This window comes from Colossoma macropomum, unplaced genomic scaffold (assembly GCF_904425465.1).
Source record: "Colossoma macropomum unplaced genomic scaffold, Colossoma_macropomum, whole genome shotgun sequence".
In the NCBI taxonomy this organism is placed as follows: Eukaryota; Metazoa; Chordata; class Actinopteri; order Characiformes; family Serrasalmidae; genus Colossoma; species Colossoma macropomum.
The window spans coordinates 46,336,606-46,362,984 of record NW_023494792.1 but is presented as its reverse complement, the minus strand read 5'-3'; the positions used below and the strand labels follow the sequence as shown (position 1 = coordinate 46,362,984).

The following is a 26,379-nucleotide window of genomic DNA, read 5'->3' as shown; positions in this document are numbered from 1 at the left end:
GGCCTGGGAGCAGCTGAGGCGGCAAACACCCCACAAGGGGAGAGAAGTCATTAACCGATAAACAATTTCAGCCGTCCTTCAGGCTCAGCTGTGCAGCCTCGGTGCTCCAGAGGTGCCTGGGATGAATACATGAGTAGCTGGATCCCGACCATTAAAGTGATCCTGGCTCCGGCCCCTCACTTTCTCTTTGGCGCTCCCCTCCTCTCCACCGTGACCTCAAAACAGGACTTGCCGAGCCCCGGTGCAATGCTGGTGTGCTAAAACAGATGGGGCGTCCATGGCCGAGTCCGTGCCTGGCCTACTTTCACAGGCCTACACCTACTCTTCAGCTGAAGCTCTGACCCTGGAGGATGCTTGTGGCTCAGTGAACATTAACGCTCAAAGCCGGGCTAATCTATCTCTGTAGGAGTCTCTCTCTTGCTCTCGGTTAAAGTGGAAAGTGGAGGAACTGCTATTCACAATCAGGTGTCACAATCAGGCCACATCTGGACACATGCTCACAAGGTATTTGCTGTTGACCTAGGATCAGACTTCCCTTCATAATACAAAAGGATTTTAGTCTAAATCAGTTAAAATGTGTTTACAACTCTGGCTTTGAATCAATTTGTAGAATGATCCACACAGTGAAAGAAATTTCAAACTAAATCACGACCAATTTGTACAGTGCAAGTTTGTGTGGCTCTTATGAATGCAAACTATGTGTTTTGTTGATTTTTTTTTAAGGAGAAAATGAATAAGCATATCCCCTACAGAGAACAAATATGGCATTTTTCCACAAATTTAATGCACAATTTTTATTTATTTGAAGAGTTTAACATATTGGAAAACATTTCCTCACAACATATTCAAATGTTCAACAACTTTTGGACAAGCTACAGTTTATATTTTATTTGTTCCCCAATATGTTAAATTTAAATAATGAACATAAGTGTGTTCTCTGTCGTGGATGTCTTAACTTACTTTCATTCAGAAAATCAACTAAACATGTAATTTGACCAGGACGCCCAAAGTCCTTGACTGGCTTGATCAGACGCACCAGTGTAAGGTAAGTGGGCGCAGCAGAAAATTAGGCAGGGAGTGTTCTCCTCTAAGCACGCTGAGCTGCCTAGTGTCAATGTGTTAGCGGCAGTCTGAAGATAACGGCACTTCATGTGTCTTGGAGGAAGAACATGGAAGCCTTCATCCTTGGCAGCATGGTCTGATGGGGGAGACTGGACTCTTACCGTTACATAAAAGGTGAACACAGTCCACTCACAGATTCTAAACAAGTCCAACTCTGTGAGGTTTGTCATGATCACAACACTGTGATTGATCATAGCATTGATCGGTAGATTTAAGATATTACATGTTACTAGCTTCCTAACTAGCCCCCTCTTTAGTCCTCGGTTGCATGCCATGTTCTAGTTGGGCAATTAGCTGTTAAGCAGAGGGGAGCGGGGTCAGTCTTAAGCATGCATTAAGCCTGCCCAGAGGCCTCAGTAATTACATCTGCATTATTAAAGCTCCTCTGCAGTAATGAAGTACTGCTGCTTCGGCACGCTGATCCCGCAGAGTCGTAAACAACCTGAGGTTTCCACAGCAACAAGGCCATGCTCTTCGTCCACACCACCTCTTCCACCTTCATACATAAAGACTTAAGATGCACTGAAATTAGTTACTGAACTTTTTTTGGCCAAAAACTAAAAGCTAAAAAAAATTTGATGGAAAAAAGTTAGACTTCATATCAGGGACAACCAAACAATTTGCCTCATTTTGATATGAAGAGTTTGATGTTGTATGCAAACACTACTAAAGTTTTAAAACATATTGTTCACTCCTCAAGCCATACAGTCCATCTGTGGATACTAAAATGAATGATAACTGGTTTTGGTACATGAATCCACACAAATGCTCTAAGTGGACATCAAGGAACACAAAAACAAGGCAAAAGTAGGAAATGGACCTTTTAAGCCATTTAAAATGAAATTGTCCAACAACAAAGTGACAAAACTCTGCAAGACCTGTATCAAATCTTTATAATGGAAAGAGAAACAGAACTGCCTGTTTCTTTGCTCAAATACTGACAAGTTCAAAGAGAATGTCAAACAATATAAATAAAAGAATAAATAAAATAAATGTAATGGTACAAAAAAAGGGCTTCCTGTTCTGGGGTCAGCGTGTCCAGAATTTTCATTTTAGAGCATCACTAATATAGACCCCTTAAAAGAGCAAGCAAACAGTTGTGCCCTACTGTTTTCTGAGCAGTAGACCGCTACTGAAATACACACACAAATCACACATGCCTCAAATATTTGAAGAGTGTTTAGCAGTAAAAATGACCACTACTGTCCTTCTGAGAGTGCAAATTCAACCAACCAATGGAAAAACAGAAGTTTAAGTAAGTATGATTAAGGGACGCAACACTTAACGGCGACACCTCCTGAAGAACTCCCTAAAACTAAGACCGTTGTACAGGTCAGAAAATAGTCATGTAAAAATGAATTATTATGTTTTTGGTACATGAAGCAAAACAAATGCCATAAGCGGACCTCAGGGAATAAGAAATATGTACACTCTTCAAAAAGATGGTTCTTCAAGGGTTCTTATGGAAAGAAAATGGTTCTTTATAGAACCATGAATACTCAAAGAACCCTCTGAATGATTAAAGGGTTCTTAAGACTGATGGAGAATGTCTTGTGTATGGTTCTGTACAGAACCTTTTGGAAAATGGTTGTATATAGCACCCAAAAGGGTTCTTTTACTGTTACGATGTAAAGTTTGTAACAATAGAAGAACGCTTTTCGGTGCTATATAGAACCCATTTCAAAAACAGTTCAACATAAAACCATCTACAGCACATTTTTCATCAATCTGAAGTGCCCTTTAATGATGCAATGGCTTCTTTAAGTGATCAATGTTCTATATAGAGCCATTTTCTTTACTAATGAACCCTTGAAGAACCATCATTTTTAAGTGTGTAGGATATGGGTCCTTTCAGCTATTTAAAGAAGAAATTTAGAATCAAAGTGTAAAAACTGTGCACAGCTTGTGTCAAAGCATTATAATGGAAAGATCATGAAAGAGCTAGCAAAGTCATGTGACCCCTGACTGAAAACTGGAAGAGGATATTGTGTGCTGTGAGTTGGGGCTAGATGCTCAGATGAGTCAGCTGGTACTGAGCCTTCCTCTGGCACCATGCAGGCTGTTTTTTTTCCCTTCCCAGTCACTTCTTTCTTTTTCAGGGATTTGTTCTGAGCCCTAGCTCAGAACCAAGTTTCAACTTCTTGGCACCTTCACCCCAACCTCCCCGCTCCTGATCTTTGATCCAGTCAAGCGACTACTGGAGAAATCCAGTGAGCCAAGTCTCTTTATTTTGCTGACTATACAGCTTGCAAACCCTGCCTCATTCACTTTAGGTGGATCATGTGTGCTTCGCTAATCTTGATTTGATGCTAGCTACAAAGGGGTCAATTCCTCTCTCAAGTCTAAAGCAGAATAAGCACAAAAAAGGAGATTTGAGATCAATGAAAGAGGACTATGACTTTTTTCTCTGAATAAAAAAGTACAATGACTGAACGAAAGAAGCATTCCGATAAGGAAAAGGAGGTGAGGGAGCAGCGCGGTGAGAGCAAACAAAAACAAGGCCGCTGACAGGATTTGGAGCTGTGATGACAACGCTGATAACCTGAGTGCACAAAAGAGAGGCGCTCTCAGTGCGACTGGAATCAGAGAGTGGGCTTTTATACTCACTCTGCTGCTATTGATGCCTCTCCATCAGTCCAGCCATCCTTCTCTCTCTCTCCCTCCGTCTCTCTCTCCATCCGCCCCACTCTGCCAGCCAAGCCTCTTATCAGAAATAACCCGGCTATTCACTGTGTGAGGAATCAGGATCATGAGCTTATCTCTAGAACATCTCAAAGTCACCGTCCAACATGCCGCTTTTTCATGCATCTCTCTTTCTCCCCCTCACTCTCTCTCTCTCTCATGCTCTCTATCTCTATTCATTATGTGGCTTTAGTGATCGAGAAAGCTTTCAGATATCTTAATGGGCTCTGAGAGATGCTTGGGAGGGGAAGGGGAGTGCATGCGGATGGAGTGCTGGGAGAGAAAGTGCTCGTGTTTTCACAAAAGACTGAGAAGTGAAGCATGTGGGTGTGAGGGCTCGGTTGATATAGAAAAATTTGTCACCGGTACAATTTTTTAGGATATACAAAGTCAGATAACTGATAATATCAGCTGATATAGTGTTATATGAATGCCTGGCCCAAAGAGCATTTTACAGGCTTTACATTCTTGTCCTCAATACTACCTTTAAAAACAGTCATACGTGTAGTTCATAATTACATGAACTGTAAGTATGTATGTTCATTTTCGATATTAAGATATTTAGTTTCTTAAAAAGAAAACAAAAAAAATGTTACACTTACATTTTCCATTACCCATTTCACGATGGACAATGTCATGTCAGATACGGCGACAGATGAATCTAACTGAATTTTCACTTATCTAGATAGCAGTGCAGACACATAAGTAAGTTTAAGAACTTTGGATATGAGTAGCCAACAGTTCAGATTTTACAGCCAATTCAGAGGTCCAAGTTCAGTTCAGTGAAATAACTTTGGTAGGTGAACATAAAGCTCATTTAGCATTGACGACTCAATGTGGCTGAGTTCTGCCTAAAGTTGATGTTACCTATGACACAATTTTTTTTTGGCCTAATACCATGTCCATTGTTAAGCATTTATGCTAAACATCACTGTTGTATCCATATCTCTACTGATTACTTCTAAGAATCGTTATTTTAGTAGAATAACGTCCTGGGCTGACTTGATTACTATCTCTTGGTTGTGTGTTCATATTAAAGATATGGTGACTGCCTTTCAACATGAAAACTGCCACTTTTCTAATAGTTTTACGATAAAATGTTTTGTTTAAAATAGTGATAAATAATCTACCTCTGAATTATTCAGGAATTCACAAGAGTGTTCTAGAATTCTGTTGGAGCCTAAAGGGTTAACAAAAGATGATGCTTCTCAATACTAAGTACGGATACAAATACCGGCATAATAAACAAATACTTAGGCATTCAAATGATTTGACACGGTTGTTAACTGTGAATTTATTAAACTTGGTTTTGGTTTCCCAGACCCAGACCCAATGCCTTATTAGCACTGCAATTTAATCCAAGTCTATGTATAATCCATGACTGCGAATTATTAATATTCAATACAACTTTTAAATTACTTTTAAAGCAATAACTTCAGCAGACTACGCTGGACAGGGCTTGCAGAAGTACTACGGATAAATCAATGAGTAGCAAACTAACAAAAGTAACAGCAAAGTGGAAAGCTCAAGTTCTCCTCGAAAGCCCCTGCTGTAATCCATAAGATGTATGAATTTCATGGCTACACTCACGAAAAAGTTGGAAATATTGAATGTATATATGATTTATACGTTATATACACGCCATGTTTGGAAAAAGCAACCGCTGTTGCTCTCACTGGGCATTGATTCATGTACAACAAAGTTACAGAATTATTGAATAATTACATTCTGATGAAGCTTTTTAGCAAACATATTTAATCATTTGATAGCCCTAATACAAATATACACCAAGCTACCTACAAATAACCTTATAACTAAACCTTTTCAGATACATAATGCTGAGAGCAAATTTCTAAGTACATTGTTTGTGCTTCTCAACAAAAGCGCCTCATAAATGAACTGCTGTAAACACAAAAACGTGTGACATTTTAATTTGATATAATAAAATGTCCATTCCCAGACATCACTGGTGCTTAATCAGCATAACTTCCACAGACAGATACATTTGTGGAATCTTAATATCAGCTGACCAGCCAAACAACATATCAGTCGGCCACTAGTGTGTGCAACTGAAGAAGAGTTCATTGTCAGGGAGAAAATGAGAGACAGGCTGGTGTATCAGATCCATGATGGAGGGGCTCGGTGAGCTGTGACAGAGGCATACAGCTGTCAATAAAAGACAGAGAGGAGGCGCGCAGAAAAATCAGCTCTTCCTGCTGCAGTCCTCGCTCTCTCCACAGCCTCTTGATTGAATATAATTGGCAGGGGGGGATGCTGGGTTGAGATAGCCTCCTAAACAAAGAGTGGCACTGCTGCGCCTGCCAGAACACACACACACATGTATAGACACAGCAGAGTATCAGCTCTGAGTTGTGTTCTCCCAAACGCGTGCAGCCAAAATGAGACAATAGCAGCCTCTTGCTCCAACAGCAGCTCAGAAACCAGCCTGCCCATATACACAGCCAACAGAGCGGGAGAGCGAGAGAAAGAGAGAGAAGTTATGTATGGCTGCAACTAATGCTTATTTCTATAATCAAAACACCATGACTAGTAACTAATTATAATGTGTTATTCGTTTTTCAGCTCCTCGCCCTTTGCTGCTGTCAGTTTTAAACTGTCTGGTCCACCCCAGCACTTCCTGTAGTGTATTGCATTCTGTCAAAAAGAGCATGTGTGAGAAAAAGAGCATGTGTGACAAAAAGAGCATGTGTTGTTAATAAAAAACACAATTTTTTTTCCCCATGTTGATTCTGTAGACTAACCATTGTAACCTTAAAACTAAGTGGCAGACTCTTTACCATTGGGTCAGGTGTTAAGGTTATGTTACATTTGATTTTAACCACACATATGTGCGCAAAAGATAGTTGCTCCATGTATCCTGCACTCGTCGGAAATTAATGCATTATTGGTAGCTTACAACAGATAACAACACAAAAAAGTTTCAGCTCTCAGTAAGTTCCCCATACGCTGTCGCATTTCAGACAATATCCTTATAAAATACAGAAGGATCATACAACTTTCTTTTCTCCACCCTAGTGATCAGTTTCTCCTCATCTATTTTGGCTAGTTTAACAGTGTTAAACTAGTGGCGGGAGAAATTCCATCAATTTTTAAAAGTGTCTCCATAATTAAATGAACGAAATGGGAAACATTAAGAATGAAATGGAACGACTGCTTACAGTGTTGGTGACACCGGAAGAGTTTAATGGCTCTAAAAGCTAGCTCACAGAAAGCTACGGCATGAAATGATTACTAACAAGTTGTTTGTTAGTAATCATTTCATACAACAAGGGTAGTTTTGAGAAAGTTTTGGCTTTAAATATATTTTTGATATCCATGTAGGACGTTGTAAAACAACCTAGTCTTCAAAAACTATGATTACATATAAAAATTCAGACTTAGCAATCCTTGGTTCCTATCACTACTACTGTAAAAATCTGAGCTGGTAAATTCTCTAGAATTTAGCATTTCACATCAAACTACTTCGAATGACTGTTTAGCAATTGGATTATGTAGGAACTTTGAAAAATCTGTACAAGTCTGGTTTAACTACAGTGTTTTTTTTTTTAACTTGGAACATTAGTGCAATGTGACGTGACATTAATAATAGAAACAACGTCTGCCAAACAGAGAGTCACATCGCTGTCTGATGCTCGGGCTGGTGTAGACAGCATTGTTGATTATATTAGTTATGGTTTGGTTTTAAAATAAAATTCACAGCTATTTCTTGAGTTCAACAAATAGCTGTGACGTCACTATGTCTTGTTCTAGGCCTGGCGTCTGGCTGGTGCTACTTCTCTAGATCACTGGATCAGATGATGCAACGGTGAGGCTGCGGTTCTCTGGCACTGCATGCGTGAGTGAAGGACAGCTCGGGGGCCCCTCTGCCCCGCCAAATACCTCGCCAAGATGATGAAGCTTGGAGGCAACGGGGCCAACCGCCTCATCAGTATTCCACAAAGCACTCCAGGGCATGGTGCCAAAACGCCAGGAGCTGGCCGGCCGTGACGCTGCCTGATGCGTTTCTGCAGCGGCCTGCCATCCCCGTCCTGGGCCTGGAGGCCGGCGGCTCGCCTGTCTGCGCAGTGGGCGTCCATCCGGCCCGGTGTCAAGGATGAAATGCCAATCAATGCTAACAATGTTATAGATGGAGGAATAGACTGCTGGGCAACTGGCTGAGCATGTGTCAATGCATTCTGCAGCCTCACACTTTTGTCAATACACTGTTCCAACAGAGCAGGAGACCAATTGGCCAAATCAAATCATTAGGGCTCGAGGCTCCGTTTGGGCTCAATCTTTGACGATGAGCGCATGCAAATATTTAATGGATTATCAGGGATCCGCGTGCTCCGCAAGCGACTAATTTGTCCTGGCCATTTAGAGAGCTTTCGGAAGGAGCTGAAAAATTACCGTAGTCACTATACATCAGGTTAAAACAGACAAGGGGGAGATAGCGAAACAGACAGACTCCCTACAGGCCCATGGGCCACAACGCTGCGCTCTCTGAACATATCATAGCCTGTTACCCCTAGCTTTTATTGCCAATGAAAGCCACTAAATATGGCCTGACACACGACGGGATGAGGCTCTTAATGGGAATGCAATAGAAAACAATATTTGCTTCAAGATGGCAATTTTGCCAAATGAATGATAGGCGTGTTTTTTTTCCCCCTTTCATTTATGCTTATGCCACTTTTACATGTTCCACTTCTGCTTTTAAAACAAAACCCCCAAGAGGCATGAGGTAAATGGTTTCATTTCTTTTCCCTCTTAGTTAGCATGCAGAGAGAAGAGAGCAAGAGAGAGAGGGAAAGAGGAGGGAAAATAGGCTAAATAAGCAAGAGGCTCATTAATATCACTGAAGGTGCATTTCACTGACAAAGGGCCCCGAGAGGCACCTATTTATTTAGGAAATTAATAAAAGTGAGTGTTTGCCCCAGTGTAAATGCCACTTTCTGTCCACAGCAGCATTTCTGAGAGCGCTCTGCTCTGCATGGGGAGAGCATGCACCGTGGTCGCTCTGACCTTGGCTCTAATTGCACGGCGGACACCAGGGAGAGCCACGTTTCCCCCTAATGGTTTATAAACAATTTTAAAGGGGCTGCACTGCTCGGCGACCTTAATTAGTTTGTGATCCTCCGGCTCACGGCCCTAAACCCCACTCTGATCCAGGGGCTGATAGAAGAGCTGGTGGGGGGTCTAGTGGAGAAGCATTAACCTTCCAGGCAAAAAGCAGGAGGACAATTTATAGACTCTTGCGTGCGGCCAGAGCTGGAGCCGGGCCACCGGTGAAAGCATGCAGCAGTAAACAGAACAGACCCAATACTCTCCAAAGGCGTAATTGCTTACAACATACCGAACACATAGAGAGAGAAATTCTCAACTGCTACAAGAACCCTCCCAGGACACCATGTGTCTATTACGCCATCATCTTAGTAATAAACCAATGTGAGAGAAAGCATTAGGTTGCTATTAGATGAGAGCGGCACAAATACAAAGGCAAAAACAACACCTTGGTAATGAAAAAAAAAATCCACCTGAGCTCGGAAAATGGCTGTGACGTCTTTTACTTGTTATTTTCATCCTAGTCCGTAAGAGTTTCTCTTGTTCTCTCTCTTTCTTTCTGTGCATGTAAAGTGCTGGCCAAAAGTCTTAGGCAGCCATGGCAATTATTAAACACGATTTTTACTAATTATTAAATACTGCCTTGGCAGTATGTGTGTCCTACCAATAAAAAACTGAATATAACATTACAATAAACAAGAAAAATTAAATAAGTAAATACAGTAAAACGCAACAAGAATTTCTTGTTCTCAAATCTTTAGGATGATATCCAGACATGTGAGTCCAGTTACTGCTGCAATTAAGTTATTTTTTTTGTTTTCAGTTTTCTTTCCTTGTGGAAAGTAAAACAACAACAAAAATGTATTCCCAAACATAAGCTTCGGTTATCTGCTCTACTACATTAGGCCCTTTATTTCCTTTTTTTAATTCTACTTGAGCGTAGGTTTGCTTCAGACATGAAAGCAGTTGCGGGTTCGCCTGTACATACATGGCCTGTGTAAAAGCAGTTTCAGAAATACCGGTGCTACACTTCATATTGATTTGCATATCACCAAGACTTTATTCACATTATACTGCCGTTTTGATACTTGAACACAACAGCAGTGCTCCCGCAGAGCGATGGCAGAGAGAAATGGAGGAGAGGAGTAGAAGCGGCGGAACAGACAGAGAGACAGGCTTCTCAGCAGAAGACCAGGCATGACCTAAGCGGCTCTTTCTGGGCCCGTCTCCATCTCTCTCCCGCAGTCTAACCCACGCAGCCCTGCCCAGACAGACACTGAATCCGAATGAGTCCAGCCAACACAGCCTAAACAGACAGCACGCTAATTCACTTCTTAAATGCAACACTGCTGAGCCTCTCCTTTAACTTCTTCACCCACCTCAACAGCTCCCAAATGGTATGTCAAAAACGAATGACAAGAATTTCCCAGGAAGTGATTTGAACAAGAATGAGCTTTTACCAAAAAATTTTACCAAAAAGCTCACAAAAGTGTGTATACATGTGTGCAAGTGTCTTGGTGTGTGTGAGAGACACAGAGAGACAGAGACACAGAGAGAGGGAGAGACATGGAGGTCTGTTTTTCACAACAACACAAGCATTCCAAGATTCCAATACCGCTGATGATTTCTTCAAATGGCTCAGATTTCTAAACATTTCCAAAAGAAACTAAAACAAACAAAACACACAGACACACCGGCCACTTTATTAAGTGCACCTCCATGTATGAACAGTTTTGGTACATTTTATGATGTGCATGTAACTGCATATATAATAACATATCACTGCAAAAATAACACACACACACACACACACACACACACACACACACACGCACACATATATATATATATATATATATATATATATATATATATATATTGTATATATAGCATCCTGGAATGTAAAAATTGCACAGATCATTCTGGGTTCTAGTAATCAAACTATGCTGTACCACACTGCCCAATGGAAAAACGCCTTATGTCAAGTGCAGCAAACATGCCAATTAGAAAGACTTCATCACAGCTGAATGAATGTCTGTTTGAAATAGCTTTCTCTAAACAGGAATACTGCTGAGTCTCAGCTTTTAGAGGACCCACATTATGAACAAAATGTTCCCAATTTTTTTTTTTTAAATAAATCTGTTTTTCATTTGATATGTAAATAAATAAACACGTTTCAAAATGTACCGTTCGCTCATAAGTCCATACATAAACTAATCTGTGGAAACTGCCATTTTGAATGAATTGTTTCATGTCATGAAAACCCAACATATATTTGCATATATCCACCTATTTAACCTACAGCATTTTAGCCCCACCCACTCACATAGAAGTTATAAGGAGTGTTTCAGCCTGGCTGCTTTTTTCAATCAGGCCCAAAAAAGGACAGCCAATCAGAACACATCATTTACATATATCAATCTTAAAGGCTCAGCAACAAAAACAGCCTGTTTGATTCTAAGGGATAAAGAAAGGTTGAAATATGATCATGTAGAAACGAATGATAATATTTTTAGTAAAACCTCACACATGAACAGCTGGCAGACCTCTGGGAAAAACACACGAAAAATGTGGGATATAGGCCTTTTAACATGTGCCTGGCTACACCTTACTACAGTCTACAGTCTGTCTCTAGCCAGAAAAGAAAAAAGTAGGTATGTGCAGCCATGGCGCAGTAATGCATGTCGAGCACATCCCCTAAGCAGCCCCAGAGAGACATAATAAATGATCTAGGCACAATTGACAACAGGGCAATTTGAAGCGAAAATAAGCACTTGTGTGAGGTCTTCTCCGCCAAATAAAATATATGAGCCAAATGAGGGAACAGTGCGATCAGTTTTGAAATAACAAATAATTTTAGCCTTGGAGGAATGACAGTTTAAGTGATTTTGCCTCCCTTCTCCCCCTGAGCCCATTATTTATCTAGGAAGCTGCTTAGAGGACATGGCACACATGCCGTGATGTCATCTGTGACTGTGTGATTTCACAGCAATGTTTTCTCATTTGCAGCTGAAAAAGAATCATTCTCATTCAATCCTACATGAAAGTATACTCTACTCATGCTTTTTTAATTAGTGAAAATGACTGTAGTTCCCTTTTAAACCACTATCAAAGCTGACCTACACATGAACTTAACAGTCACATCTTTCTAAAGGTATAGTTATGTACTTTAGCTTTAATTAGAGCTGCATTTTTGCAATTAGCAACTATTTTAAACCTTTCATTTTATCTGGACAGTCTACTCAGAGCAATAAGCATCCGTTCTCTTGTGCAGGACTGCAAATATTATCTGCAGAACTGTAGTCTAGTATCGTACCCCCATATCGTACTCCAGGTATAGTCGAACAGCCAAGACATGGCTGGTGTCCAAATTTTGCTTCTTAAGCTTGGCATGGGCGTTACAAGGCTAAGATTGTTAACAAATGCTAGTCGCCTGTTTCAATACAGGTTTTAATAAGCCCTCGTCCGCAAGGCCTCAAAACCATCTTATCGGCTGCTCCATTACTTTTCTACCTCAAGTGAAGTGTGTTAGATGAGCCCTCAGAAGGGCGAGGGATCAACTGAACACAAGTGTTGATTTAAGCAGCAGAACTTGCCCAGAAATCAGAGTGGTTAATTGGTTGAGAGAATTCCTTGTGAGCCAGTAGGGTCTTGGGCCAGTAACTGTGAGCTAATGTATAAACTCAAGTGTATATAAGCACAAGAAAGCTCAGACAATTCTTAAATGTTACAATCAAGTATGTATCTGTGGTAAAATAGGGGTAAACCAGCAGCTCCCACCTCAAGTGGTCCAGCCCAGAGCTTTGTACAGTGGACAGAGATTAGATGAAGCCAGCTTCTTTTTCTCATTTCTCGTTCCACCTTAAATGATGGAGCAGTTACATTCAGACGCCTGTACAGGCGTTAGGGTGTAAATGTTGCACTATTTAAGGTGGAAAAGAAATTCGACTAAAGCTAGTATCTGTATCGAGAGATTAGCATATCTAATTAATTGTGATGGTGTGACTCTGGCACTGGCTGAGACAAGTAGTTCATTTTCTTGGTATTATCAATAGAACTTTGTTTGTATATGAATCATGTAAAGATGGACAGCAGTACAAATAACTGCAAATCACAAAGTGGCACTGAGAAGACAATAATGAAAAAGCTACTTAAAGAGGACATATCCAAGCAGGTGGGCAGTGATAAATGCGGACCGTAATATATTTAGTTAGCATTAGTTTGCAGCATATTGAGTGTAATGGTTATGTCCCCATCATATAACTCCTGGTGTGAAAACAAAAAACATGCCAGCCCTGCTGCACTTTGATGCACCTCCTTTTGCACACCCCAAAATAATGGCAGTCAAAGCTGTTTATAAGCCATAGCAGTAAACTTCTTAATATGCTTTCTAAATGCTTAATATTTCAAAATCATAACATTTGATTTGCAGGAGTTTATCTCCAGCTAACAATGACAAAAAGACAATTCACCATGGTTCTACTCTGTGTTTACTGTCATGTTGAAACTTCTCAAAAATATGTTTCACTCTCAAAAGTTTGCACGCTTAACCAATCACTGAGGCTAACCTGCTGAGGGCGAGTGCATCTTCACTGCTCCCTCCCCGCCTTCTGGCCACTTTTGTTAGGCGTGACACACATATGAGTGGTGAGTCAAAGTAGGCGAGCATAAGTTTAAAAAAAGAATTAAAACTGGGCCTAGAAGTCAATAGTCACCTAAATCTTTTCAGTAAATACATTTGCAAGAGTCTATAAGCTTACATGACCTGGTGAATTGAAGGGGAGCCAGATTCTGTGAGGGAGTCAGAACTCCCACAGCACCAGCTGTCTAAAATGTCGGCCTGCTGTTTTGTTCATTTTTTATAGCCCACTGTAAGTCATACAATTCCCCTTTAATCTTAGCAGTTATTTATAAAAAGAACAACAGAAACTGCAACCGCAATCTGTAGCGTCCATATGCCTGCATGATGTGTGCACGTGAGTCAGAGTCAGAATTCGGGACACTAGTTGTCTAAAGTGGCTGCCTGCAGTGTTAAACAAAATTTTACAGTGTAGCTGATTTTAATAGCTCACAGTAAGTCATGCTGTACTCTAAACCACATCGCCTTAAAGAAGACCTAGATACGGTTTCATGGCTTGAGAGAAGTTTTGGGAATGTATTTACGGCAAAGATTTGAGTGAATGTTGTCTTCTTGTTTCTTATCAACATTAGGTTAGTAGTTCCAGTGCTAAACTAAAAAAGCAAAATTTAGCACACTTCTTGGGTTAATTTCCTTAAACTACTTGGCACAGTTTGAGGCAAGTGTGTTAAGACTTAGGCATGCAGTGTGAACAATGATAACTGATTGGTAGCAGTCTCAAACAGAACTTAAGTTACTTGTTAGGTACGTTAGCCTCACAGCTCCACTGCATAACTAAAGATGCAAACTTTCAACACCAAATACGTCTCTGCTGATCAATTCCATTCGGAGTGTGGAGAAAAACTGTGTAAAGTATATCACTCACCAAAGTATTGCTTTAAGAATCAACCCAGTTAACAGGTGGAGGAAAAGTGATCGATGTTGTCAGTTTTGCATGGCAGCAAGAGTCTAAGTGGTAACCTGGAGCGGAGTCAGGCAGAAGGGCAAGGTGCTGTAATTACGAGCGGCATCCTCCCTTGAGCCCAGCTGTCACCAACTGAGCATCACCTGTCACTGGACGTGTTTAACATCACTCAATATTAAAACGGCCTCTGAGACAGCCGTACACAAAACAAGCAATTCTACAAGCTACAGGAAGATCAATTTTAGGACACTTAAACAAAAATTATATGCTCTGAAAGTAAGGAAAACATCCTCTTACATGACCTAAAACATCAAAGATGCAAAGCTCTATCTAATTACTCAAGGATAAATCTAAAGGGCTGAGAGCTAAAAGCTGTAAATAATGAAATGAGACTCATGCGAAATCTCCTTTACTCAAGGCCAGGATTCATAAAACATCTGCCTGCAGGAAAGCTCAAATCTTTGACAAAAACACACGTTAAAGCAATTCATTAAGCTTACATGTAACAGCTCTTCCGCAACTTAAGACTTAAGCTTGCAATGGGGCAAAGCAACCTCAATAAAGCTTAAATAAAAACAGTATTGTGTTCTTTATTTAAAAAGAAAACTGTTTCACAAGTTCAGGACAAAGCAAAACTAAGATGATATCACTTAGATGAGCTGTAATTACACTCGCCTTCTTTGGCTTTGCAGGAATTACTCTATGTCTTAAATGCATTTTACATGTAATTAAAGTGTTTTTCAGTGATTACCTTAACTGAACAAAATGCTGATGATTACAAGCTGCATGCTACGTAATTAACACAACATTTCACAGCACAGATTATTTTTTGCACAGAACTGTACTGAATTTCTTAAAGGTTTTAAGACTCTTACATGGTGTGCCTGACTGTAACTTCTTGATCTGCTTGAACTTTTCAAAAATATTGCATACTGAGTCATGGATCGGTAATGTGGGCTGTAATATGGACTCAGAGTTGATTTACAGTAAGGCAGAGGAGGGCAAGGTCAGAGAACATGCAAGATGTTATGCCAAGGCCTCTAAGCCTTTTCTGTGGGATGTATAATCTTTACTTGAATGCACCTTTGCAGGGATTTCTGAAAAGAAATTTGGAAAACATTGGACACAATCATACACAACCCCTTTTCATCTTCAATTCAAAAACTAATGATCACAGCAAATTTGTCACGCTAGACATAAATTATGTTCCAACAAAAGCTACAGAGAGGAGGGTATCAACACTAACACAGTGCCACCTACCACTACAAATATAGCTGTAAGTGTACACTTACCAGGACCCAACTAATACATCCTAACCAAAATTATGGTTCCACTTTTTTCATTATTAAAATATTCTTTAAACGTTCTATATATTATGTTGATGCTATTTTGAACAAAAAACCAAATATACAAGCCTTTAGAAAAATCTCATTTCAGAGCTCAACATTGTGAGATTTGATGTTATATGTTTGGTTTAGGGATAAATTATAAGATTAAAAACATTATTTTTATGTCTTTTAATACTTACATTAATGACATTAAGAAGTCATAAGCTCTTGCTATTTGTTTTCTTTTGTTTTTTGGTTTTTTTTTAGAAGGTTTGAGAAAAAATGACAACTAAGAACGGACAACTTTATTTGACAGCTGTACCTCTATCAGCGCAGCGCTGTATAACTAAAGCTCTTTAGAGTCTTCATATGTTTTGGTCATATAAAATTGTATTATTGTAAATCATGATTCTGACCTTTCATTACAGTTTATATTATAACATAAATGAAATAATTAATCATGATTATGTGATTATATCATGTCTTTTATTTGCCTGCTATTTATTCTTCATTATAACTTTTTTTTTTTATTACTTTCAGTAATTCAGTAATATTTGAACCTGAATATGAAAATCGCGTGATTTCAATAGAGTGAATGTAGTTTCCAAATTTTGTCCAGTCAGAGCAACAGTGGCTGCAAGTTCCAAATAAGGAGTGTATTCTTCTGTATTCTGTATTGTTGTCACACTGGAGGTTCTCAAAGTGAACTGAACTTTTCTGCTGTGCTAAGTTTGCTGCTGATTTACCCACAGGTCTCTGATGAGTGCTGTCCAGTGTAGTCCACTTAAGGTTCTGAAGGTGTTGCTTAAAGTCATTTAAAAGCTGTATTTAAAGGAGAGAGCTACAATCGCGGATTCAATCACAGCAACATACAGCGTGAGCAGCTGGGCTTCAGCCTGAGTACTAATGATGATTTAAAGCAGGCATGTCTAACTGGGGACCTTCTGGGGTAAGGTGCTGCAGAAATTAGCATTTATCCTCATATAACACTCTGAATTCAGTTCATGAAGGCCTTGCTGATTAGCTGATGAGCTGAATCAGGTGTGTTTAATGAGGCGGGGTACTGAAGTCTGCCCTTGAGGACTGAAGCATGATGTGATTTAAAGGGTCAAACTATGAAAATGCATTCACAGTGTTTAAAAAAAAAATTGTGGTGTTATCGCGTTAGCATAATTAACATGATAACTTTAACAGCCCAAAAAACTACACATTTACCACTAAACACACTATGTTCTGAGAGTAACTGTTTAAATAGTACAGTAGTAATGTGCAAGAAAATATTCATGTAAATGATAAACAATGAAAGAATAACTGCTGACATGATGCTCACTGTGTATAACTGTTTTGGTATGTGGTTTTAATATCACGGTAGAACAAATTCCACATGTCTAAACTGTATTAGTTGATATTCTGAAAAATAATTTTCCATAAAATCAATATCAGTGAGAAAATTTTCACATCAGCCAGACCCTAAGAGACACACCCTCTTCTGCCTTTGTTTACCGCAGAAAATGTACAGGGAATATACAATACATATACCTGTGCTGTAGGTACAGGCTGACTGAGAAGGGGCTGCTCTCACTCTCTGCCCCAGCTACAGACAGGAGTCAGAAGGGCTCCTCCTGGGCCTCTGCTCTTGCGCCTGTTCGGATCTCCTGCGTTAATCAGAAGCGAGGGCTCTGACGGGCTGTTGTTTAGGCAGCCGAGCACTCTCTGCTTCAGCAGCTTCAGAGCAGGTACGAGGCTGTCAGTCAACACTCTCTCCAACAGCTGGAGCCCTCCCACACCTGCCCGCAGCCTCGAAGCACAGGAGTGCCTGCTGTCTAATTTCTCCCTGACTGAGAACTCTGAGGCCACACTCTGGAGAGCAGGGTTAAAATCTGTAAATGCTGGAGTTTACTCCTGTCTTTGAGGAAACAACTTTAACAAGGAGAAGGAGAAGGAAGGATTAGGGGTCAGAGTGCATGTGTCTGCCATATTGACAAAGCCTCAAAGCAATGGTTTGGTAAAAAAAAACAAATTTACACAGTTTCACCCTTTAGCTCAAATGTAGTCAAAAAAAAATGCAAAGGTGGCTAACATATAAGTTTATACCTTCAAATTGGTACCATGTAAATTGCATACCTAAATTATCACAAACTTAACCACAAAAGCATACAGTTTGTGAGGATGTGCACAACTACTCAAGTACTCTTAACCGTTCAAGGTGCCAGCATTCTAATACCTACATCACCATTTAAATGCTCAGCACAACAAGACAGAGAAAATATACAAACCAACAATTCAATCAAATGCTGCTTTTACATTTTAATAGGACAGTTAAATGTGAGTAAGTATGTATACTACACTTTGCTACTCTGAAACACAAGTGCCTTAACGTAAGAGCACTGCCAAGCACTGTTAAGGACAAGACTAAGAAGGCAGATGTAGCACGACTATTACTAGACTAGCAACCTGGATCTTAGCTAGATTCAGAAACAGCGGAAACTATCTCTTTAGCAAATTAACATGTTGGCACATCATCCACTGAGGAGAAATACCTTCTGTAAGATGATTTCTCATCAGTGTTCTACCAGTTAGCTGTATTTCTGAAGAGACAGCCTCTTTAGAACTACTCATCTGAAGAGGCAGCAGCTGGTACTCTTCCAACACGAAAACTACCCATTTACCTCGGGCTTTTTTTGGATAATAAAATATTTTCAACTGTATTCTTTTATAAGTATACCTTTGTTTAGTCCCTTAACAGCAGTACTATCACCTGAAAGAAGAAGCCTCCAACTCTAGCTCTACATCTATTTCGGCTTAAGTATTTGACAGTTTTTCTTGTTTTTTTCCTTCCCTGTGGTTAACTGCATATCTAAACGTTAACTGTGGCAGATACTTGAATATCAAAAGTAGTCTGAATTCACATCTCTAACAGTTTGAATGGTGCTAACCTATGGAATATAAGCCTCTATTACGTCATAGTTCCAGTGCAAAACTAGCCAACTTCAGACACCAGCAGTTCTTGGCTGACCAACTACATCAGGATTAAGGGAGAAAATTTTCACCTAATTTTCGCCAACAAGACGAGAAAGTTCCATATAGGAAGTAAAAGAAAGAGTGATGTTGCAATGCTGCACATTGCCTCACACACACAAACGCAGGCTCTTTTGTCTGGTGCCCTGGCCTCAGGGACGGACATCTCAGATAATGCCGTTGTAGTGAGCTGCCTAGCTTAACACACATTTCTCATTTCCTCACCTAAGGGCTGAGAATACAGATGGATTCGACCTGCCATATCTAATGGATCAGTCCAGCTCTGGGCAAGCTCTGACACATGCAGACATACACAGACACACACAAAAACATACTTAAAGATCCACAATACCATGAAACATGATCACTTTGCATCTCTATCATTTCCTGTTCTTAGTTTTTTAACACCATTTGAAAATGATGGCTGCTCTTTACATTCTATAAGTATTTAATGGCAAATGGCCTAACAGAAATTACCTATAATTAAATCTCTTTACATTACCTTACATTACAAGTTAAAAAAAAAAGTTTTGCCTCCTCCACTACAGTAAAAAACATGCTTTTAATAGGACAAGGATGACATTATATTGGTAGTTGTACTGGTAGGATATATATATATATATATATGTGTGTGTGTGTATGTATATATATATATATATATATATATATATGTGTGTGTGTGTATGTATATATATATATATGTGTGTGTGTGTGTGTGTGTGTGTGTATGTATGTATATATATATATATATATATATATATATATATATATATATATATATATATATATATATATATATAAAAACTTTAAAGAGTTTAAAGAGCCACTACATAATGTAAATTTTGTATACCAACTAAAGGACTTTCTTACAGCCATACGTTCAAATTTATCATAACACTGAATCGAAAAATAAAAACATACGTTACATACATGTAACATTCTGTACATCATTTTTAATAGCAATAACGTGTTGGTGGTTATTTTGAGGATTTCTATCTTTGAAAAAACTTCCTTGACAGCTCTTTGTATAACAGCACAGCAGCCATCGTTCATTCCTGGAATCCTGTTTTACTGTCAGTCTTAATTAGCATCATGCCTTTGATTTCCAACAGATTTATTTTTTCAGGCTTGGTGGTGGACAGGAGTAGCTGTGAAAATACCATGCTAATATATCACACTAAAACAGCTGTGCAAACTTTAAATAAAGCATAGGATCACAATGTTACCACAGAGCAAGAGCCCATCTAAAAAGTCTCTGCGGAAACTGCAACCTGTTAGACTAAAATGGCATGACAATATTTTGAAGTGTCCAAAATAGCAATATTGCAAGTGTTGAATACGTAGGATGCCTTTTTAATGAATATATAAATAAAATACACAAAATATTCTAATACTTATAGTTGTTTTGGAATTCTAGTGAACTGTTTTACAGTTCAGTTGCACAAAAGCAATGAAATCGCATTATTCTGTCAAACAAAGAAGAAAAATGAGACAACTTGTATTGAACGTGTCTCAGCAACTACTGAAGTTCTTGCCTATAAACACACAGGAAAAAACTATAACACTCGTGAACGCAGGTGTTAAAACGTGCGCACACAGTGCAGGCGACACTCTTACAACTTGCGAGCAAATGCTTCGTGCTATTAGCGGTGAGTGTGTGAAGGTGTGAGGAAAACAATGAGTGGAGAAAATCATTAGCGCCTATGAGAATCCGCTTTGTACACACAAATTACCGCAGTAATTAGAGACAAAACAGCACAAAAGGTTCTGGGGCTCCGAGTGCATTTTAATCTACTGGCAGAGAAGAGAGGCGATTTGCAGAATACAAATGACCTCCAAGTGTGGGGGGGACTGTCATCTGGACTCTCTCTTTCAGTGTGTGAGAGAGAAGCAGGGAGAGGAGAGTGTGTGAGAGAAAGAGTCCATTTCTCTCCCTCAACACTTCAAACACCCAGGCGTAATTACACAGTCTTTCATCAACGGGGAAAAACAACCAGACAAAAATCCTCAAAGTGGGCCACATGGGACTTTTCCTGGTGCCTTCTGGGTAATGGTGATGAAAATATGAGAATGGGCCAACAGCTAGCCCCCAACAGCTAACCACCTACATGCATGTGCATGCGTGACACACACATACACGTTCACTAGAGTGAGTCTGGTGCTTTACACACTACATCATGCCAACCTTAACAGCATTGATGTTTTCAAGCCTTTAAATCAATTAGAAACAGAGGGAGAGAAGACAAAGTTGGGAGGGGTATGCTACGTTCCCATGGCAATTCATGCACTGCCAGGCCTTTTGGGTAAGGAGGTTGCTCGTGCCTGTGGTGCAGAGTGAGAATATTCATCATCGGTTTTATTCCTGGAGAGAGCGCAGAGTACGAAAGAGAAGGAGAGAGAGGGGCAGAGAGGGGAGGAAGAGAGAGAGAGAGAGGAGTGAGAGTAAGAGAAAGAGAGAGGAGTGAGAGAGAGAGAGAGAGAGAGAGAGAGAGAAAGAGGAGTGAGAGCGAGAGAGAGAGAGAGAGAGAGAGAGGGAGTAAGAGTAAGAGAGAGGGAGGGAGAGAGAGGGAGAGAGAGAGAGAGAAAGGGGGGTAGAGAGAGGGAGAGAGAAGGGAGAAGGAGGAAAGGAGGGTTAGAGTGAGAGAGAGAAGGGGGAAAGGGGGGATAAAGAGAGAGAAATGAGGGGTGATATAGAGCGAGGGAGTGAGGGAAAGTGAGAGGGAGACAGGGTAGGACAGAGGGAGAGAGACAGGTAGTGAGAGGAAGACTGTGGGGAGAGAGAGGGAGGAAGAAGCAATTGAAAAAGATAAAGAGAGTAAGAGAAAGAGACAGTATGAGACAGAAAGTGGAAGGGAGAGAGAGTGAAGAAAGAAGAAAACAAAAAAGAGAAATGAACGAGGGAGGGAGGGAGAGAGGGTGGGTGAGTAAGAAAGTGAACAAGAGACAGGGCACGAAGGAGGGAGGGAGAGGGATAGAGAGAGAAAGAGGAAGAAGGAAAGAGACAGAGGGATGGAGAGAGACAAAGAGGGAGGAAGAGGGATAGAATGAGAGAAAGAGGGAGGGGCATAGAGAGAGAAAAAAAGGGAGGGAGCATGAGGGAGAGAAGGCGGGAGTCATGGAAGGATGGAGGCAGGGGGGAGAAGGAGAGTGTAAATGGTAGAAAGATGGAAAGAGAGGTGGAAAGCTGATAAAGGAGAGAGAGGGAGGAAGAGAGAAAGTAAGAGACAAAGAAAAACAGATAAAAAGAGAAAGAGATAAAGAACAAAGAAACTGAGTGAGAGAGCGAGAAGGAGCAAGAGAAAGAGAGACAGGGATAGAACACCTTCCTGTCTAGGACTCTCACTGTGCTGTTACTGTAAGAATGTAGGGGACACACAGAGAAAACACTTACGCTCCTTACAGGAACACACACACGTTTCTCTCTCTGCGGTGGGCTCCTCCGCACGCGCATTCACACACACAGTGTGAATTTAAGCAGGCCCCTGCGCCAGGCGAGGAGGAAATCAATTTACCTGAATGCCGTCCAGCAGCCTGCTCATGCACCAGAAGCTGTCAGCCTCGATGTTCCGCAGCACCTCCTCCTGCAAGCTGGAAACATCGAAATTTTCCACCTCTTCCTCTGCGAAAGGAGCAGAAACAATGGAGGAGGAAAAGGAAAAGAATAGGAAAGAATGAAAAAAGGAAAGAAATTGAAAGAAATAATGGGCGAGAACAGAAGAGAAAGAGTAGAGTGATTAGATGTATATCAGGGTAACATATGGTCTACCACTGCAGAATGCAACACTGTGGAAAGCATACTGTAAAGCAGGGATGCCCAACACATATTCAAATGCTTCTGAAGGCCTTCAGTAACTAAATCAGAGGTCTTAAGGTTGGAGCTAGGGCTGGAAATTTCAGCAAATTCTTTTGTATGATAAAGTCATTAGCGGTCATTATTTGTTAACCAGCAAGCCTAAAATCAAGGACACAGTCCAACAAAACACCAATTAGTAAACTGATAGCTCCAGTTCTAAAATCTGATTTCCTGAGCCATATTCAGAGCCCACTGGCTCTCGCTCTCAAAAGCCATCACCATCCACATCATCCTTCTCTATAATTTGCACACTCTTGTGCTTTTGTCACAAGGCCATGCGTCACACCTTCCCTCAGAGACCATAGACCAAATAGCTTTTCGCTTTTGATAGTTTTCCTGTTGTCTTCGCAAAAAGTGTGCCAGAACACCACTACCTTCAGCTGTGCTCTTCATTTTTCTGTAGGCCTATCCAGCAAAACCAATTGCCTACTTGTGTCCCCATGCATACAATTCTTCTTCTAGAATGATAAACTTTTCTAATCAAATAGGATTTATTGATTATTGGAAATGAAACAATTAAATTAACATTTTTTCACTAACAATACAGGTTGAACAATTATTTGTTGGTTAATAGTAAATCGATTAATCATTTATTTCTCTAGTTGGAACTAAACCGTTCAGGATGGTAGACAACCAGAATCATAGTGGGACACCACTCCTGTAAAATATCAGGCTTGTGAGACTGTGTGCGATATACCTTCATCCAATCACGTCTCCTAGTCTTCAATGAGTGCGTTTACATGCACTTAATAATCCGGTCATAAGCGGATTTCTGTAGTTATCTGATTATTCAAATGTTCATGTAAACAGCATACTCTGATTTCATAGATCGGAGTAGTGTCTAGAAATCCGATTAAGAAATCCAATAAAGACAGCTGGATTTTAAGTTACTAATCATATTTCTCAGCGCAAGTGTACTCTTACTCGGATTTCTTTAGAATTTCTCAGTCTGTGTATATGCATAAACAGACCACGGTACCGGAAACAGCAAGCATCGTTCAAGCGAGATGGCAACAAAACATTTTGGGAGTGGTGCTGAAACCAATTACATACTTGAAAAAATTTTATTTATTTTTTTATTTAAATATTCTTTATCTTCCAGATGCTGTATGGTCATTTTTTTCAGGTAAAGAGGCACGATGTTAAGGAAATAAAGGAAGAAGCCATGATTTGAGTTTTATATTACGTTTACATCATGTCTTCTGTGAGTTTATTGGCTGGATGGAAAACAGAAATCCAATTACTGCCTGACTCATGGAAACCCGGAGTTTCCCCATTATCTGATTACTCAAGTGCATGTAAATACACTGATCGGATTACTGACAAAATCTGATTCTCTGCAGTGATCGGATTATTAAGTGCATGTAAACGCACTCAATGATTGACAACCGTATTTTGATGAGGTGAAGCATGGTGGCAGGCAAATAAGAGCTGCTTGAGCACTAAACTTTTACAGACTATAAACTGTGTGCCAAGTTAGCCACTATGCTACACTTACAGTAGCCTACTATTGTTGTTCGTGCTGCCTCACGCTGGCATAGAATGTTCTAAAGCCACCCAACATATCAAAACTAGTAAAGACATAGATTCTGACATAGATTCTGAGTCACATATACTTTACTTTATGCACCTTAAAGCTAGTGTGTTATACACTTGGCAATTCCTGATACTATAACCAACGGCCTATAGTGCATGTGCCCAGTCTCAGGATAAACATTTGAAAAACCGGTTTGGCATAAATAAAACTTACACTTAGAGGTGGGCAATATGACAGTATTTTATCGTTATTGTGATTATTTTTGTTCTCATGGATGTTGTCAGTACTTAAAGAACACTGACCAACTGCATGTTTAATTGTAAAGAGATCATATTTAGTCCTGTATCACTGGATTCAGTGCAGTGCCCTGTGTGAAATGTTGAAAAATAATCATTGTATTCACAGTTTTTGAAACATTTTTCAAATGTAACACTAATAGCATGTGTCAAATGCATATCACATAGCATGATAATTCTGCATTTTATAAATATGGATACATCTGCATTAGCATCAGCATTGATATGCAAATGAAAAGAAGAAATATCACACAATGGTCCAGAATTCCTATATCAGCACATTCCCCGTCACTTTTATAGATAACAGTGTGTTTTACTCTCAGATACCACACAAGCAAGACTCAGTGGTTAGTGAACAGCTCAACACTGTTTGAGACAAGCATGTGATGATTGAGTCAAGCAGCTAACACAATGCTAATTGGAAGTTTTAAACGTGTTAGCACATCAGCCTTGTAGCTACAGGGCTGCAATATAATTTGATCTTCAAACTGCAATGTAAAACAGATCTTAGCTTACAGTTAAAACTGCTAACCTAACTGAACAACAGTTGTTTAGCTTAAGTGCATGATATGGTCAGCAATTTTAAATGTAAGCTAAGATCAATTTAGATCAATTTGGTGTTGCACCAGAAAAAAAGTAAAAAGAAAAATGGCATGAAAATATGAACAGAAAAACCAATTGAAAAGGAACTGCCACAAAGCAGAACAGAAGTGGAGGAAAACTAAACTAACTACTCAATATGAAATACTTAATTTGTATTAATATCTATAATAATGCAGTACAAACAGAGACAGAAATACTACCCAAAACTTATTAATGACAATGGAAACAACCCAAGAGTTTAATTTTCAATAACAGACCGCCTGTTAAATTCTAAATTAAACTATGATTATCTCACTGAGGCTTTGACATCAACATGTAATGATTTTGCATTGTTTTTAAATAAAAAAATCAATAACATTTGGTCACATTTTATAACTCTAAAAATATCAATAGTAGACTCTACTTTGATTCAACAGCAAAACACTCTGAATAGTTTTAAAAAGATTAATGAGACAGAACTTCAAAAAGTTGTCATGCTGCCAAATTCCTCTACCTGTGTTATAGATCCAATTCCAACAGCATTTTTAAAGAAGTATCTGACAACCTTTGTTCAAGTGTGCTGGACACTGTAAATTGAAACCGGCACTTTTCCAGACACACTTAAAACATTAAAACCGCAGTTGTAAGACCACTATTGAAGAAACACAACCTAACCTCAGTTGTTAGCAATTACAGACCAATCTCTAACCTTCCGTTTTTTAAGTAAAATAATTGACATAATAGTTTTCTCACAGCTTAACGATTTCTTAAATTTACAGAATATCCTAGTCTAGTCTGGCTGCAGAGCAGATCACAGCACTGAAACAGCATTAGTGAAGGTAGTGAATGATCTGAGAATAAATGCTGATGCAGGTGATGATTCGGTACTTATGCTTCTGGATTTAACTGCAGCATTTGATACTACAGACCCCAGAAATCCTGCGGCCTGAGAACCTGGTTGGTTTTTCTGGAACTGGTCCTCTACATATTTAACTGGAACACAGTATTTTGTAAGCATAGGTGAACATCTCTCAGGTAAACATGATATTTTCTGTGGTGTACCACAGAGCTGAGTACTTGGTCCACTTCTGCTTTCCTTATATATGCTTCATCTTCATCAGATTATTAAGAAGCATGGAATCAATTTTCATAGTTAGGCAGATGACACACAACTATATATATATATATATATATCTGTAGCTCCAGACAATGTCACTACATTAGACAAGCTGGTAATATGACTGTCCAGCATTGTTAGCTGGATGAATAGCAATTTTCTATAACTTATTGTAGACAAGACAGAAATAATTATAATTAGGAGTGAAGCAAAGAGAAACAATGCGTATGAAAGACT

At 39.6% G+C, this 26,379-nt stretch overlaps 1 protein-coding gene across 2 annotated transcripts in view; it reads right to left on the bottom strand.

Moving 5' to 3' along the window:
* The window catches only part of tbc1d22a (TBC1 domain family, member 22a), a 193,042-nt gene that overhangs the window by 87,164 nt on the left and 79,499 nt on the right, over window positions 1-26,379 (bottom strand). For both annotated transcript variants that reach the window (XM_036577364.1, XM_036577363.1), the window contains exon 9: window positions 22,270-22,376. In XM_036577364.1, the coding sequence (XP_036433257.1) occupies window positions 22,270-22,376 (107 nt within the window). The remainder of the gene's footprint in view (window positions 1-22,269; window positions 22,377-26,379) is intronic.